The 17721-nt window shown below is 39.0% G+C and overlaps 2 protein-coding genes across 3 annotated transcripts in view; one reads left to right on the plus strand and one right to left on the minus strand.

The window, feature by feature from the left end:
• Positions 1-17721, minus strand: part of LOC144642197 (uncharacterized) — a 210725-nt gene that overhangs the window by 106561 nt on the left and 86443 nt on the right. The window lies entirely within an intron of this gene.
• The window catches only part of LOC144642321 (uncharacterized), a 132611-nt gene that overhangs the window by 84525 nt on the left and 30365 nt on the right, over positions 1-17721 (plus strand). The window contains exon 1 of one of the 2 annotated variants that reach the window (XM_078501289.1): positions 7722-7878. The exons of the other annotated variant lie outside the window; for it this stretch is intronic. Coding sequence (XP_078357415.1) covers positions 7803-7878 — 76 coding nt within the window. The 5' untranslated portion in view covers positions 7722-7802. Of the gene's footprint in view, positions 1-7721; positions 7879-17721 lie in introns of those variants that run through there. 2 annotated transcript variants of the gene reach the window in all.

The raw sequence follows: 17721 nt of genomic DNA on the forward strand, positions 1-17721 counted from the left end.
GGGGTAGGTAGGTAGGTAGGTAGAAGGGATAAAAGCCATGAGTATAAAATTGAAAGCACTTCATTTCCACTGAAAGTAAGCCAAATAATCTCCCATGTCCTTAAAAGAAAAAAAAAAAAAAAAAAAAAATCTCAACCCCATTCAATTTTCTTGACAGCCAGACTGTAGCCACCTTTTATTAAATCAAGACAGAATTTGTGGACAAGAATATGTTCTGTTCGCCCTAACGCTCCTCTGAAGCTCACTTCAACCCAAAATAGACCACAAATTGAACGTTAAATCCATCGAATTGGAAAAGAATGGATTCAAAGAGCCATATTTGAGGACTAATGAATTAGCTCCAGTGAAGTCTCCTTGAAAAAGCTCTAATCTATGAGACTTCACTGAGAAGAAAAAGACACACACACATAATATAACCTTTAAACCTTACAGTAAACAAGAATATCAGCTAATTTTGACATTGGGACGGGCACACGAGAGTGAAATCACTACTTTGTTGGAATACTTGATCCAAAATTTGCCTTAACTCGCATTTCCTTTGAGCAATCTGTCTTGATTTAATAAAAGGTGTCTAAAGATTTTGACACAGCTCTAGTTCTAAAGACATATTTTTGCAAGAAGCTTTGCATGAATCGACTAGTTGTAGCTCATGTTCAACGTAAATTACTCTAATAAATCTCTTTATGAACCAAAAAGACTGCATTTACGGCATTTTGTTCAAATCATGAATTCTACCAATTTAATTAACTTGTTTACAACATGAAATAACATCAAATGAAAACAAATTTTTAAAGCGCCGGAGCGAGAGATGGACTAAAGCTTTCTAAATCCATGCACGGTCTAAAATGAACTATCAGAAAGCATTTTACATCGACGATCGCTTCATTTTCAACGAATTCGGGATTAAAATAACTAAATAATTCATGACTCAGCGAGACCATTCGGTCATAGTTCATGTCAATTCACGGCCGGAAACCCCGCATATCGAATTGCTGCTGACTATCGAATCACAGGCCGCTCTGATTGCTAGCTTAGCCAAACGGCAAAATAATCATCAAATGAAGAGAATTCTACTCACATAAGGGTTTGAAGTGATTTCCTTTCGACCATCAGCTGCGCTCTTTGCAACCTTTCCATCTTATTCACAATGTAATACCCCGGATGTGGAAAAAATCGTTATAAAGGGAACCAATACCCCCGGACATTACAACAGAATTTTTCTAAGTCTCCAGCCAAGGAAGAGTTCAAGCCGAATATCGCCATGACCGCCTTCAAATCAGCCCTAAAGTCTAGTTCCGAGTCCTAGTTGATGTGGCTGAAGACCGTTGCCGTCTAAAGCAAGCACAACGCTATTTGTACCTAGCAAAACTGTACCGAGTCAAGAGTTCAACCCGTTAAAGCTTTGTTCTAAGGTACAATAACAGCCGACGCAAAACTTGCAAATCGTTAGACTTCCACCTTCATAGGACTTAATGATGTCCTCCGGCAAACTTCCTTTAGACAGCAAAATGAAAAACTAGATCACCTCTGTTCTACAAGTCAGCGCGCGCCATTAGAATTCAAAATTCGGTAGATATGGCGAGTTGGAGCCTGGGTAAACTAACCAAAAGTAAATGGAAGGGCGGGGGGGGGGGGGGGGGGTAGGTAGGTAGGTAGGTAGAAGGGATAAAAGCCATGAGTATAAAATTGAAAGCACTTCATTTCCACTGAAAGTAAGCCAAATAATCTCCCATGTCCTTAAAAGAAAAAAAAAAAAAAAAAAAAATCTCAACCCCATTCAATTTTCTTGACAGCCAGACTGTAGCCACCTTTTATTAAATCAAGACAGAATTTGTGGACAAGAATATGTTCTGTTCGCCCTAACGCTCCTCTGAAGCTCACTTCAACCCAAAATAGACCACAAATTGAACGTTAAATCCATCGAATTGGAAAAGAATGGATTCAAAGAGCCATATTTGAGGACTAATGAATTAGCTCCAGTGAAGTCTCCTTGAAAAAGCTCTAATCTATGAGACTTCACTGAGAAGAAAAAGACACACACACATAATATAACCTTTAAACCTTACAGTAAACAAGAATATCAGCTAATTTTGACATTGGGACGGGCACACGAGAGTGAAATCACTACTTTGTTGGAATACTTGATCCAAAATTTGCCTTAACTCGCATTTCCTTTGAGCAATCTGTCTTGATTTAATAAAAGGTGTCTAAAGATTTTGACACAGCTCTAGTTCTAAAGACATATTTTTGCAAGAAGCTTTGCATGAATCGACTAGTTGTAGCTCATGTTCAACGTAAATTACTCTAATAAATCTCTTTATGAACCAAAAAGACTGCATTTACGGCATTTTGTTCAAATCATGAATTCTACCAATTTAATTAACTTGTTTACAACATGAAATAACATCAAATGAAAACAAATTTTTAAAGCGCCGGAGCGAGAGATGGACTAAAGCTTTCTAAATCCATGCACGGTCTAAAATGAACTATCAGAAAGCATTTTACATCGACGATCGCTTCATTTTCAACGAATTCGGGATTAAAATAACTAAATAATTCATGACTCAGCGAGACCATTCGGTCATAGTTCATGTCAATTCACGGCCGGAAACCCCGCATATCGAATTGCTGCTGACTATCGAATCACAGGCCGCTCTGATTGCTAGCTTAGCCAAACGGCAAAATAATCATCAAATGAAGAGAATTCTACTCACATAAGGGTTTGAAGTGATTTCCTTTCGACCATCAGCTGCGCTCTTTGCAACCTTTCCATCTTATTCACAATGTAATACCCCGGATGTGGAAAAAATCGTTATAAAGGGAACCAATACCCCCGGACATTACAACAGAATTTTTCTAAGTCTCCAGCCAAGGAAGAGTTCAAGCCGAATATCGCCATGACCGCCTTCAAATCAGCCCTAAAGTCTAGTTCCGAGTCCTAGTTGATGTGGCTGAAGACCGTTGCCGTCTAAAGCAAGCACAACGCTATTTGTACCTAGCAAAACTGTACCGAGTCAAGAGTTCAACCCGTTAAAGCTTTGTTCTAAGGTACAATAACAGCCGACGCAAAACTTGCAAATCGTTAGACTTCCACCTTCATAGGACTTAATGATGTCCTCCGGCAAACTTCCTTTAGACAGCAAAATGAAAAACTAGATCACCTCTGTTCTACAAGTCAGCGCGCGCCATTAGAATTCAAAATTCGGTAGATATGGCGAGTTGGAGCCTGGGTAAACTAACCAAAAGTAAATGGAAGGGCGGGGGGGGGGGGGGTAGGTAGGTAGGTAGGTAGAAGGGATAAAAGCCATGAGTATAAAATTGAAAGCACTTCATTTCCACTGAAAGTAAGCCAAATAATCTCCCATGTCCTTAAAAGAAAAAAAAAAAAAAAAAAAAAATCTCAACCCCATTCAATTTTCTTGACAGCCAGACTTTAGCCACCTTTTATTAAATCAAGACAGATATATATATGTTATTTGCTAGCCGGGAGGTCCGTATATTTGAGCGTTTTCCATTAAAGAATCTCATTTTCTTGAATGATAGCAAATAGTGTTTTGTTTTGACAAAAAGTGACAGATAAACAAGGCAGTTTAACTCGTAAATGGAGTCTGAGAACTGGTGGTTTACCGAAGTGGCGTGAAAATCATTGCGAAATGCACAAACCACGACAAACTACGAACGGTAAACTGACAGTCGATTTTGCCGATAAAGGACATGAATACTCGCTTTTGAAGATCTTCAGGACCTTTAATTCCACTAGTATGAAGTCCTTTTACATTAACAACGGTTGGTGAGCAGCTTTTTCGATTATAGAGTGCAAAACTTTCACCGCAACAAAATAATCTCGCGCGATAAGCTCGTCACGCAAAACTGCATCTTGCCCGTTCTGTTGACCGCGGTCAAGATCGGAAAATTCCGTCCGCTCCCGGAATCAATCAGATTGCAGGATTTGGTTCATCTTGCCCGCTCGCGCGCTGAGATAAAAATAAAATCCATTCTGGAAACATTTCCTCATTTTTAATTATCTTGCACTTGAAAACCGATGAAAAATTTCCAGCCATTCTCGCTAATGTAAGTGACGTCGCCGGGTTATCACGCTTAGAAATAAACTGGGGTGTTCATAGACCGTCCAGCACATATCCCAGTCCCAGCAGTATATTTGTGATGTTTTGATTGTCCTAAATGTAGTCAACTCCCTGAACTCTCCCTTCGGTGCCCTATATACGGGTTGAACCCAGGCCGCCAGGCGCAGGAAGAGCGAGTCGAGAATAACTTTAATGCGTATGCTCAGAAATCCATCATTTTACCCACTCCCTTCCCACCCCCCCCCCCCAAAAAAAAAGGGGGGGAAAACCAAACCATATACGACAGCACCTTTGGAAACGCGCGCACAGAGGATATACATGTAAATTCAAAAATTTAGTACTTGTGGATTTAGTACCTATTCATTTAATGGCTTACCACAATTTCTCTTGCAGTTCACGTGCTTTGGTTGCGTAGTTGAAGTTTTCCTTTTAGCGAGCTATTAATTATTTTTTACCCTAGCAAGAAACTCCGCCCTCATCGGTCGTTTTTGATTGGTTTGTTTTGAGCATGCACATGCAAGTTATCTCGCACCTGGGTTTAACCCCTTTATAGGGTACAGAAGGAATAGTTCATGGACTGGACTATCCAAATTATGTATTTATTTCTGCTAGTTATTATCACTGATACTGTTGAGAACATCACTTTTCATTTGTTTGTTTTATTTGTCTTGTAGTGAATTAGTAATTTTTAGTAACTAAAGCTATCAAGTTTTTATCCCTTACCTACCACTACCCTGACTGATAGCAACTTAGTATCACTTCTTTTGAATATTCCATTTGTGCCCATGCTCAGTCATAGCTGTTCTGCTGAGTAACTTAGTTTTCAGCGTTTTATCTATTTTATGCCGGACTTAAAGAATATTATAGAGCGTAAATATATGTATGTTTAGATATGTATTGACAAGCTTCCCATTCCCATTTTTTGTTTCTGAATCCCAGTCCCAGTGACCCAAATCCCATTTTCCCAGTGAAAAAGTAGGCAAATCCCAGTCAAAATAAGAAAATCCCAGTTCCCATTTTACCCCTTCAGGCTCCTCATTATCCACGCACTGAACAACTAGGGCTTGGTGATTTTATGTCTCAAGGACTTTGATCTGCACTTATGTTAATGAAATTTTGGGGAAGTGTTGACACAAGTATAAAACATGGGCTGTCTATGGGAGAAAGGTCAGCCTGTAACACTCAAGGGGCAAAACAAATGCTGCAAGGCCATGTAAAAGTGGATTTATTTTTCGTTTGATTCACATACATAATGCATATGTAGGTCACTTCACCCTTTAGACACTGTAGTATAAGGAGAAACCGAGTGTTGCCGAGGGTGTGCTATTTCAGAAGGTAAGAGTGATGGGGTTTATTTCTACACCAACTGCTTTGACCACTCAGACAGGGTTGCTAATTAAATTAAAGGGTGTCGTTCAACATTAAAAGAAGGAACATTTCTGGCATGAGTTATTTACAAAAACATTTCTTGAAAATAATTTTTTTCAATATACCACGACCTGTATATTCCAAGGACTTGTAGGTTGCTGCATTCCTCTTGTGATTTTCAATAATGTTCACCAAATTAACAACGTCGCAGGAACCTTATGTTTACAACCAGCTGCTAATACTTTTAGATCGTTATCAAGGCAGACTCTTTTTGAGTACTTGACGGGATTTCAATTCTGTTATCATGTTCTTGCAACAGCAAAGAAGTTGGTTCTTGTCCTTTCCCTGGTGTAACACATAAAAAGACCAAAATTAGGCAATTTCCAATAACCCCAACTGGCGAAGGTTAATTTAAACAGAGTATAGACGGATGACATAAAGCCAGGAAATCTCTGCCTGTTTTATTCTGTGATCAAAAGAATAACAAAATCTGCGGCTTAGATGTCGCTTGGTCTAGCCGATGTATTGCATTTTCCATTTGGAGCACTGAATCATGTATATGAGATTGGAAAATATGTAAGTGATCAATCAATCAATTAACAAAATTTATTTACGCTCGGAGCTGATGGGGATGACTAAGCCCCTAGCAAGCATATGCTAATATGCCGAGAAATAATAAAGATAAAAATAAATGCAAAATGACTATATATATAAAACGAAAAATTAATTAATCGAAAAAAAAATTAAATTCGTAAAAAATATTAAATTCGTAATAAGATGTGATTTCTTATAGGTCTTAGATCATTGGTAGAGAAAAAGTGTAAGACGTGGCTCCCTCGGTGATAAAAGGACATGTTTTGCATCTGCTCCCGTTGCAGCGGAAAACTCCCGGTCTCGTGGGAGGGGGGGGGGGGGTGGTCTACGGTGTTTGGCCCTCACAAGTATGTCACGCAGGCTATTGCATCGGCGATATGAAATGAGAGGAGGAGAAGAGAAGACCGCTTTACATCGCTGTGATGAATGAAGAATGTTCAGGTTGTTTAAAACGATTCGTCGTATGTTGGGAAGGGCTGGATTAAATGTTACAACAAAAGGGATGCTTTTTAAGCAAATGAAAGATCATCGCAGTAATGTACTCAGTTGAGTACATTACTGCGATGATCTTTCATTTGCTTAAAATGTATATCCGCAGTACAAATATATGAATTTCATATATTCATTTCACAAAAGGGATGCTGTTGGATTTTTCATTAATAGACGTTTCAAGGGCTCTGCTGCGGGGAATTTGATGTACTTTGTCAAAGAAGAAATAAATAAAGTACGTATAGTGCCTGGCGTAAAACCATACATTATTAAATTAATATTTGGCTACCAGCTCACACGGACCAGGCGCAGGAAGGGTGAGGGTGGGCTGGAGGGTGCTTCAACCCCCTACATTCCCTCCCCACCCCATTTTTTACAGTAAAACGAAAAAATAGTACTAAGGAATAAACAAAGAAAGACACGAAAAGTAAAATATAAAAACTTACAACACTGTAAACGTTTTGTTTCTGAATGTCTTTCCATTAGCTTATGGCGAAAAGCAGTGTGACCAAGCTGATTGGTGGGCAAGCCTGGACAGGCGCGGGTGGTCTTTGTGCCCACAAAATAACACTTACCTTAAGGGATTGTGGAGACATGATCGAGTACCGGGAGATGAAAGAGTTGGACGTATCGAGTTTGGAAGGTGCTGCACACCCTGGGAAAAAGATTTTGCTAACCAGCCTGCAGTTTGTAATAATGCAAACTGGTGGAGTACGCTAGACGGGTGAGCAGTTAAAATAATAATTAACTGTCCAACCCTCCTCCCGTGGGGGGAGGAACTCCGGTAAATTCAGGATAGGCGTCACCGTGCCTCAAACATTCGTTAACCCTGACCCTATTTCAGGATAGAGAATCGAGACCCAAACCCTGACACTAAATTATATTCTTTGTTAAGAGAGACTGCTCGCAGTCTAGGATCACGTACATTAAAGAAACTGACAAAACGAATACCCAATTTGTACATCAGAATAATTGACGTTTGGAGTTTCTGAGGGAAGAACCTGATTGATTCTTTGTACCGATCACTTACGTGTAAGTTTTCTATTATTTTTTGTTCTTTACAGGAATAATGTCTGGGCTTTATGCCCCGGCGGTTATTTCTTGAACGGCCTCTATAAAACAGATGGACGAAATCTGTATAACATTGAAGAAGGACAGTGTTGCCGACCACTTAATCAAGAGGAAGATGGCGACTGTTACGACGAAGATGTTACCACTTCATTCGACAATCGTGGTTGGAGCGATTGTCAACGGACGGGATATTACATGACCGGCATCTACAAAAGCAACTGCGAGGAAATTAACTGCATTGAAAAATTTAAATGCTGCAGGATGAAAACAGGTAAAGTAAAAATCAGGTATAAAAATTAGCGAAAATAAGCCACGACGTTTCGAACTCATCTTGAGTTTATTATCAAGTAGATAAAAATAAAAATAACGGTCGAGTTACAGTTCAAATGCAAATATAGGTGATAGAGTATATTAGAATATTTTAAAAGAAGTGTTTCGCGGTCATTAGCGTTCACAGTGTCAGTGCGTGCTGCATTTAATTAAATAAATACTTTCGCACGTATTGAGTCCGCCTGCGTGTTTAGTGCTGGTTTTCTCTCGCGAATAAAAAGCATTTCGTTTACTAAACAATCCAGTTTCCCTTGGCATTTCTTTAAAACGGAAAACATCTAAGTTATGTCAGGACTCGCGACACCGTGGATTTCTTTTATGTGCTTGCCAATTACTGAGGTTTTGTTCTCCTCTATGCGCTGATGTTTGTTTCTCGGTCAGCCTCAAAGATTTCACCACAGGGTTTGGCTACAGAATTGACAAACGTAGCAATTGTCGAGTTGATGACGTTAAGGTTCTTGAGGTTTTTAACGTGTCGTTAACGTACCGTTTGTAACATCCTGGTAACTTGTTTTCACGTTCTAATTTGTCTTTAATAGAGCACTGGAAATCATTTGCCATAAGAGGTCCCAGGGGGGACCCCATGGCAACCCCGTCAACTTGCTCGTGCAGTCTGCCTTCGAACTGAAAGAGCTGGTCTTTGGTGACTAATCTTAAGGTCTGGTCTGATTTCGTGATGTCAAGGTTGTGAGTTTCGTTGAACCAGTTGTTGGGGAATGCTTTCTCAGCTAGGATCTCGATAGTTTCGTTAAGTGGTACGTTCGTGAACAAAGACGAAACGTCGTAAGGTAAGATAACGTCGTGGCTTATTTTCGCTAATTTTTATACTTAATTGTACATGGAAATGTTCTCTCATTAAAGTAAAAATCCGTGAGTAAAAACTTTATAGTTTTACTTTTAACTTTTTCGCCATGGCTCCCCTTGAACGACTTCTTTCAGCCTTTTATTTCTATGCAGAATTTCTTTTAGGAAATTGCCCACCTTACCCCCCCCCCCCCCCCCCCACTCAAAAATAAATGGTCTGTCTCTAAACCTGTCCATCAATTCAAACACTGCTGCCCTTCTTACTCAACAGCTTTTTTGCCACCAAAAACTGGAGTGTCACGTGATCACGCAGGTTTTTAGCTCTCTGAGCTTGTTTTTTTGTCGGTGACCAGATTGATGTCCCCGCTGGCCCGCTCGGCCAGACCTCAAATCACGCAATGGTTAAAAGATATAACTTATATACTTATTTATTAGTATTTTTTGTGTGAAATATTCGATTTTAAAGCGATTAAATCAAAGAAATTACTTAATTTCCATGCTACGAAAGAAAAAATATGGTTCAGCGAGCTAGAATTTATAAGTAAGCACCATGATGTTCGTGTCAACTTTCACTTTCACAAGGCATTGAATAAGATCGGCCAGACTTCGAGTCACGCAATGTTTAAAAGCTGTTAAAGGCTGGTTCTCATATGATCGTCCCGATCGTCTCTGTCGCTTCTGTCGTTTGCAAAGTCTGAGGTGATTGGAGCAAGCAAACTTTTTGAAGTGACAGAAGCGACAGAGACGATCGGGACGATCATATGAGAACCAGGCTTAAGAGGACATGTGCACAAATTTCACACAAAAATGAAAATTCTTGGCAAGAGTCCTTTAAATGGATTTCGCTCATTCTCTTACCATGGGTAGGCCTTAATATGGAATAAATCACAGTATACTTTGTTTGGCTAAATATCGATTTGTTTTCGAGAAAATCGATAATTCTAAAATCCAGCAAAATTGACGCTTTCGGAGCTCAAAATTTATGCCGAGTTTGTTAGCTTCGCGTCGAAAAATAAAGCACTCTGAAAGAAAAATACCTATTAAATATCGAAGAATAACATCAAATTAGTACGTCGAAAGCAATTTCTGCTCTTGAAGTCCTTTTATTTACAAAATATAATTAAATTTATTCGACACACTTTTGATTTAATTCAAAATAGGTCAAACTTATCGCTTTATTTAAGTATGAGCGAAGCGAAATAAATGGCCAAAAATTTGGTATTAGACAGATAAATGATTGTTCTTTTCGATACAAAAAGGATTTCCTGGGGAAATGATTTAGTGCGATGCTTTCAGATCTCAAAGTTGCTTAAAATTCGTTAATTTAACCGACCGTGACATTGTTGATCTTATCAACTTTATGTAAACATTCCACGCAAAGGCTAATTTTCCCCATGTGAACTTCAACTGAGTAAAATAAAAACAGACTTGCTTAGCGTGGTGTTCGCTGATATATTGTAAATCCTGTTTTCCTCATTTACGACAAAACCTAAGCCCTCGGCGAAGCTGGTTATCCAATTTTCTTGACGCGCCATTTGTAACTGATTTCCGCGTCTTGAAGTGACAGTTCTTTTCCATGCATTCTTGAAAACAGTCCAGTCTTAACTGATCAGTGTAAACAGGAATACGAAGTACTTTGCTTTAAATCAACTTAAAGCTTAGCAGCAGTGGTAGATAAATCGATACGGCCGGCGAAACTTCGTTTCGAAAACAGCCATTTGAGATTTGTCGGCCCTTTGTCCTGCGGTAGGCAGATAATTAATTCACACTTGAGTAACTTCCGGCACATGAAATCGACAACCACCGTGACCAGATAGCACCCTGCTTTTTGGTATATTTATTTTTATTATTTTAATATAAGCTCTGAATGAAAACTTTTGGGCTGAACTTGTAATTAAGTTTCACTTCAGTAAGCCACGTTCGAGAGAGTTGTTAAATGGCTGCATGAAAGCGCTTTTAACTTCCGGGTCGAAAGTTCTTCTGTTGCGTTGCTTTGCTTTGTTTCATATTTTTTATCCAGGTTTTAACCTTGTTCAAATTCTTGATTAGGCTAAGGCAAAACAGTTGTAGAGTCAACTCTCTCTTATTGAAGACCTCTATAAGACGGACACCTGGTGTTGGTCCTGTCCTTGCCGTTTTTCAGTCATTTTTATATTGTAACCAGCTAGGCTACGTTTACACGGGACCAGACCGGAACAGTTCCGAAGTGGACCGGACAGGATCGGCCTCTGTTTACACGGAACCGTTTGGAACCGATCCATGTGTTTACACGGGACTGTTCTGGAACCGGTCTGGAACGGTTCCATAACTGGACCTGCAAACCAGCAGGTCCAGTTTTGGATCCGTCCCGGACCGGTTCCAGAACGGTCCCGTGTAAACAGAAGGCCTATCCGGTCCGAAAATCGGACCGTATCCGTTCCGGACAGCAGCAGTGGTAGATAAATCGATTTGGACGGCGAATCTTTTTTTCGAAAACCGCTATTTGAGATTTGTTACAAGTTTGTTGTTCTGCGGTATGCAGATAATGTATTTTACACTTGCGTCACACATGAAATCGACAACCGCCGTGACCAGATAGCATGCAGAGCATGCGGGGAGGGACGAACGCCTCGCCGTCAGGGGACCCAAATGTATTAAAAATATCATAGTCATATCCGCAGTCTGTCCCTTCGTAAATACGACGGTTGTAATTATAATACGACTCAAGTTTCCAAACAACAAGTGATATAAAGTAATAACTTTATAATCACCTTAAGCGAACTTCATTAGGAGGGAGATGTGGAAGCTGGAGTATTCCCCCAAAACGGCTCTGTGCCGTCCAATGAGGTCGTGATTTGGGGTTCCCGATCTAGAATGGGATTTTCAATAATAGACGATATCCAGAACGAGGACTGGTATTTTGAACACACAAAAGTTTCAAAATATCAGCAGCCAAAACGGGGTGACTTGTTTCTAGAACGCGGTATCTTTTGAATGCAAGTTCTTTCTAACTGAATACCAGAGGCCCTTCCAATTATGCTGGTAAAAAGGGAATTTTATGCTTCTAGCAATGCTTGCTTTTTGTCCGAAATTATGCTCAACTGTAATTATGCTCATTTTTTTTTTAAATAATGCTACTTTGGTATAAATGCCTTGTTGTGTTTTGCAGGAATAAATACAAAAAATGGCATCACGTCAGAAGTCCATAACAAACTTCTGATTACGTGTACTTTTCTTCACCTAGCTTTAATCGAATGAAGTGAAAAACACCCTTTCCTTTATTTTTACACCAATATACACCTTGGTGTAAACAGTCATAAATGTTCGGCGTTTTATTATAAATTGTTTACCGTGACTGGTAGACTATTACAACTGCATATATATGATATATGTTCCCTTTTTCCCCACCCCTGCCCCACCTTTCCTTCCGGCTTTCATTTCGCACAATCCTCCACAGGAGAAAGTAGGAGAGCCTGTTTACAGGCTAGACTACACAGAATATATATTTTTAACATTCACGGGAGACGGATCCAACGACGCCATTTAAGGTTTTGTGTACAGCCAACTCTCTCTGAAACGGGTACCTTCGGGACCGGCTCCAACTCAGTTCGTCTAAAAGAGATGTCCGTCTTATAGGTATTTTAACGTCGTTTCAAATTTTCCACTGAAGAAGGGGCAGTAACCCCCAAAACGTATGGAAACAGTTATCTATCATCTGGCACAACTGTTTTACCTTAGCCTAATCAAGAATTTGAACAAGGGTAAGAACTGGATAAAAAATATGAAACAAAGCGAAGCAATGCAACAGAAGAACTTTCGACCCGGAAGTTAAAAGCGCTTTCATGCAGCCATTTAACAACTCTCTCGAACGATGGCTTACTGAAGTGAAACTTAATTACAAGTTCAGCCCAAAAGTTTTTCATTCAGAGCTTATATTAAAATAATAAAAATAGTGCCTCAACCAATATACCAAAAAGCAGGTTGTTATCTTGTTACGGTGGTTGTCGATTTCATGTGCCGGAAGTTACTCAAGGGTGAATTAAGTATCTGCATACCGCAGGACAAAGGGCCGACAAATCTCAAATGGCTTGTTTTCGAAACGAAGATTCGCCGGCCGTATCGATTTATCTACCACTGCTGCTAAGCTTTAAGTTGATTTAAAGCAAAGTACTTCGTATTCCTGTTTACGCTGATCAGTTAAGACTGGACTGTTTTCAAGAATGCATGGAAAAGAACTGTCACTTCAAGACGCGGAAATCAGTTACAAATGGCGCGTCAAGAAAATTGGATAACCAGCTTCGCCGAGGGCTTAGGTTTTATCGTAAATGAGGAAAACAGGATTTACAATAAATCAGCGAACACTACGGTAAGCAAGTCTTTGTTTTTATTTTACTCAGTTGAAGTTCACATGGGGAAAATTAACCTTTGCGTGGAATGTTTACATAAAGTTGATAAGATCAACAATGTCACGGTCGGTTAAATTAACGAATTTTAAGCAACTTTGAGATCTGAAAGCATTGCACTAAATCATTTCCCCAGGAAATCCTTTCTGTATCGAAAAGAACAATCATTTATCTGTCTAATACCAAATTTTCGGCCATTTATTTCGCTTCGCTCATACTTAAATAAAGCGATAAGTTTGACCTATTTTGAATTAAATCAAAAGTGTGTCGAATAAATTTAATTATATTTTGTAAATAAAAGGACTTCAAGAGCAGAAATTGCTTTCGACGTACTAATTTGATGTTATTCTTCGATATTTAATAGGTATTTTTCTTTCAGAGTGCTTTATTTTTCGACGCGAAGCTAACAAACTCGGCATAAATTTTGAGCTCCGAAAGCGTCAATTTTGCTGGATTTTAGAATTATCGATTTTCTCGAAAACAAATCGATATTTAGCCAAACAAAGTATACTGTGATTTATTTCATATTAAGACCTACCCATGGTAAGAGTATGAGCGAAATCATACCCAGACTTGTAAGGTTTACGTCATTGGCATGGAAATTCCCACTCTGCTAAGGGACGGACCATTACTTGTTTACTTCTTTGAAGGGGGGGGGGGGGGGGGAGGGGGTGTTCGGTGGGCAATTTATCTGAGCAAGATATTTTTTCTCACCTTCAGGTTGTGCAATATTTTTTTAAGATTTTTCTTATCCTTTTTTCTCATTGCTTCCTTGCACAATTTTTTTCAGCCTTTTTTTCTATGCAGGATTTTTTTTGGCAAAAAGCTATTAAGAGGTTTTGCGGCTTAAAAATGACCAGTGAATTACGCTCGAAATATAGTTTGGGCTGATTTTAAGTTAAGTTCAGGTAACCAAACCATAAGTAAAAGTGTATTTATTTTGTTTCAGGATCCTTTTCTACGAAAATATTGACTCACGAGGCCTAAACAAGCCGTTTCGAAAAGATTCTTAGAATTCCTTCCCGAACCGTGAATCAGACTAATTTTACTGTAAAAGTAAAGGAAAGTACTTACTGTATAACTGGAAATTTAATTTCCAGTTATACACCAGACACCTCGTTGACGATAATTTTACCTCCGTACACAAAGACGTAATCGACGCTTTTCACAAACACCTCAACGAACAGAACGCCGACATTCAGTTTACCAGAGAGATCGAAGAAAACGTAAAACTTTCTTTTCTAGACTGTCTGGTAAGCCGCGACAACAACGAACTACGAACTACAGTGTACAGAAAACCGACGCATACTGACAGATTACTGGACGAAACATCCTACAACCCGACTTCCCACAAAGCTACGACTATTAAGACTTTGACAAGACGAGCACAACTAGTTTGTGACACACCCCCGGCACACCGGACAGTTTACCTTGACCGCGTTTTCCACAAGAACAACTACAACATTGACTTTATTAAAAGAATCACTCACCGACCTACAGAAACTGCCGAAACTGACAGAAACTCGGCATCTGTTACAACAGCGACTATACCCTACATCAAGGGAACTTCTGAGAGTATTGCGCGGATTATACAACCCTACAATATCCGTGTAGCTCACAAACTTTAACTACGCTACGACATTTACTGACCAAAGTTAAATACGGAGACCAACCGAACGACAGACGGGAGCGATTTATAAGAACAGACGCCTACTAACAGATGTCAACAACTACCGGGCACCTTACAAACGACTTATTCACGAGACGTAAATAGAACCGACAAACGACCGACAATCAGAACTACTTAATTTGACTAACAATAGACGGAACAGATCAATAGACGGATCGAAACTGACCAATTACTATTGATAAACTTTACACAAGTCTTACAGCCAATAACATCACGGCTAAACTGACCAATTAACTTCAACGGACCAGACTTTTAACATCATCGACTGACAACAACTTTTCACTTGATCATGACTCTGAAGATGACTTCCGCTCAGGTTGTCGAAACGTCAGTCACCAACAACAGTTCTTCTCAGAAGTACTCTCGCCCGGACGATCACACTATACGAACTACTGATACTCCTGGGTTCAAACCAGTTACTGTAAAAAATCTTTGGTTAGCTTTTGTGAAGTTTCCTGACTATTGTACGGAAACTTGCAAAATTAATTTTAACTTCTAGGTCTATATTTTTACTTTTGATTTGTACTTTTGCGAAGATTGAAAACACTTGTAATTGTTAAGCGGCTGTATTTTTATAATTCCATACAACTGGCTTGTAATCTATAAGTTGACAAATGAAATGAGCTTGACTAAGCTTGCCTACTGGCACGTTAGTGAACGCAATATAAGAGATTTAAAACATTTCATGCGTTGCAAGTAATTATCGCGGGATATTAAATATACAACACTGTGCGATGCTTGGTAACGGTCCGCGCTCAACCAAAAAATAGCCAACCACAACTCTCACGGACTATCCGGTCGACTCGCCTGATTGAGCGATGACGTCAAGAGCACAAAACGGACGACCGCTGCTTTCGGGGCAGTCACGGCATTATAAACACAATGTCGGTAAAGTAAAGATTTAGTTTATTAATCGGGCGTGGCCGATTTATAGTTTACCCTTTGGTCGTCCTAGACGATAGTCTCCTGTCGGCTAAAAATGACGGGGATAGCCTGGGCCAATCGGTTTCATTTCAGTTTTGACAGTAAATCGTTGTAGGAACACTGGGTCGACTTTTGGGCTTATCTGCAATCTGGTTCTCTTCTTTGCTTCGGCGGGAGGACAGAGAAAAAAGCTTAAGGGGTAAAGTACTAATAATCACCATTGTGAAACTGTAGTTGCTTTGACAAGTTGAAGCTATTTTTGTAAATAAAAGGGGTAACGTCATTCATGTCACGCAATGTTTTTGTGGGAAACTTTGAAACTAGACGCTTTGCTGGTTTCTACAAATGGCGGTACATTTTTTTGAGGCGGACTCCACTTTAAAACTATTTTTTATATATTTAGCAAGGAGTATGTCGATTTTCATTTCCGCACAGTTGGGCGTCAGAGTCGCCTGTCACAAAGAGTAGAATGTTTGCACAACATGGTTTGGATATGTATTTTAGATTTGACTAGTGACGTTAGTAAGACACTTCTCAAGACGTCAGCAAAACATTGGCAATGTACAGTATTGGTGTGAACTTGAATGGAATTTTTTACGAGATCAGTAAAGCTATCGAATGAAAAGATGACTTGAAAATGAAAACTTCGAATAATTATAATTAAATACCAATTGAATTCTAGACGAGAAATTCCGGAAGTGACATCTGTGTTCAAAATAGGAATTTTTTTACAACTTAAAGTTCCGAAAAAAAAGACCACATGTTTTGTAAAAATCACAGACAAACATGATCAGGAAAACAAAACAGGCCAATGGGTTTTATTCACGAAAATACAACTTTCTTAAGAAAGAGTTTGTAAACAAGACAATGAAATCGAATTACATTTCACACAAAATTTGCATACATTTGAACTTGCAAAAAAGAAGTATCTCTGCCGAGACATAATAACAAGACCTTACATTAATAATTATTGTATTCTGATCTGATTGTTATTTTTTATGCATTAACTATTTGAAAGTGGTTCTCATCGATGAAAACAAAACGGTTTTTCATTCACTGCTTGAAGTATTTATAGACGTGAAAACATTCGCTTAATCAAATTACATACTGCACGAAATATTTTGTATCCATTTGTCCCAAAACTTTGAGGAAATTGAAATCTTTGTGGACAGTACTGCATAAAAGCAGTTCATAGAATTGAATAAAAGGATAAGAACCATATTGATAAAGGAAATTTTAAAACTTTATTTTGGCTCATTTTGACGAAATTCAGGATTTTCAAAGACTGCCAGTAAACGGCTGTATCTTGTCTGTCTCTAACGATTTTGCTACGGTTTCGAACGAGCTAATTTTTCAACATGATATCATGGTAGCGGGCAGAAGTCGGTTCGTTCTGAATTTGTCAATACGGTATACAAGTTACAGGTCAATATACAGACCCTCTGTACAGTAAAAAACGTTTTGGGAACAAATCATTGTGAACTTATTTTCTATGTTGATCAGTAAAAATCCTTGGTACGACATGGGGTTTGTTATCAAGTTCGTTAGTACGTTAATACTGCAAGGTGTATAACCTCAGAGAATTATTATCAAGTGTGTTTTGTTTTATTAGCGGTTTATACTCTAAGGTCTTGGTATGGGAGATCAAAATTAAGGCAAATTTCTGTTATTATCTGATTGCTTGGCACAGATTAGTACGATACTGAATTGGTTGGGAAATGTAAACAAACATTAAATTGAATGAGAGTAGAAAGGGAGGGACAGGTGGGGGTGAAAGGCTAAGGAGATGGAAAGGGAGCGAGGGAGAATTAAAATCCATGCTTGGTTATAACACGCAACCTTTGACTTCTGTTGTTTTCTCAAAAGAACAAAACTTAAGGTGGGGTTCTACCTGAATTTGAATGGAACTTTAAGAGATTTAAAGAAGGGATTGAAGAAAAGAATGGAAACACCTCCAAACAGTTGACCCTCTCGCAAGAGCACT

Source organism: Oculina patagonica, chromosome 1, assembly GCF_052425735.1.
Source record: "Oculina patagonica isolate OP01 chromosome 1, crgOcupat, whole genome shotgun sequence".
Lineage (NCBI taxonomy): Eukaryota > Metazoa > Cnidaria > Anthozoa > Scleractinia > Oculinidae > Oculina > Oculina patagonica.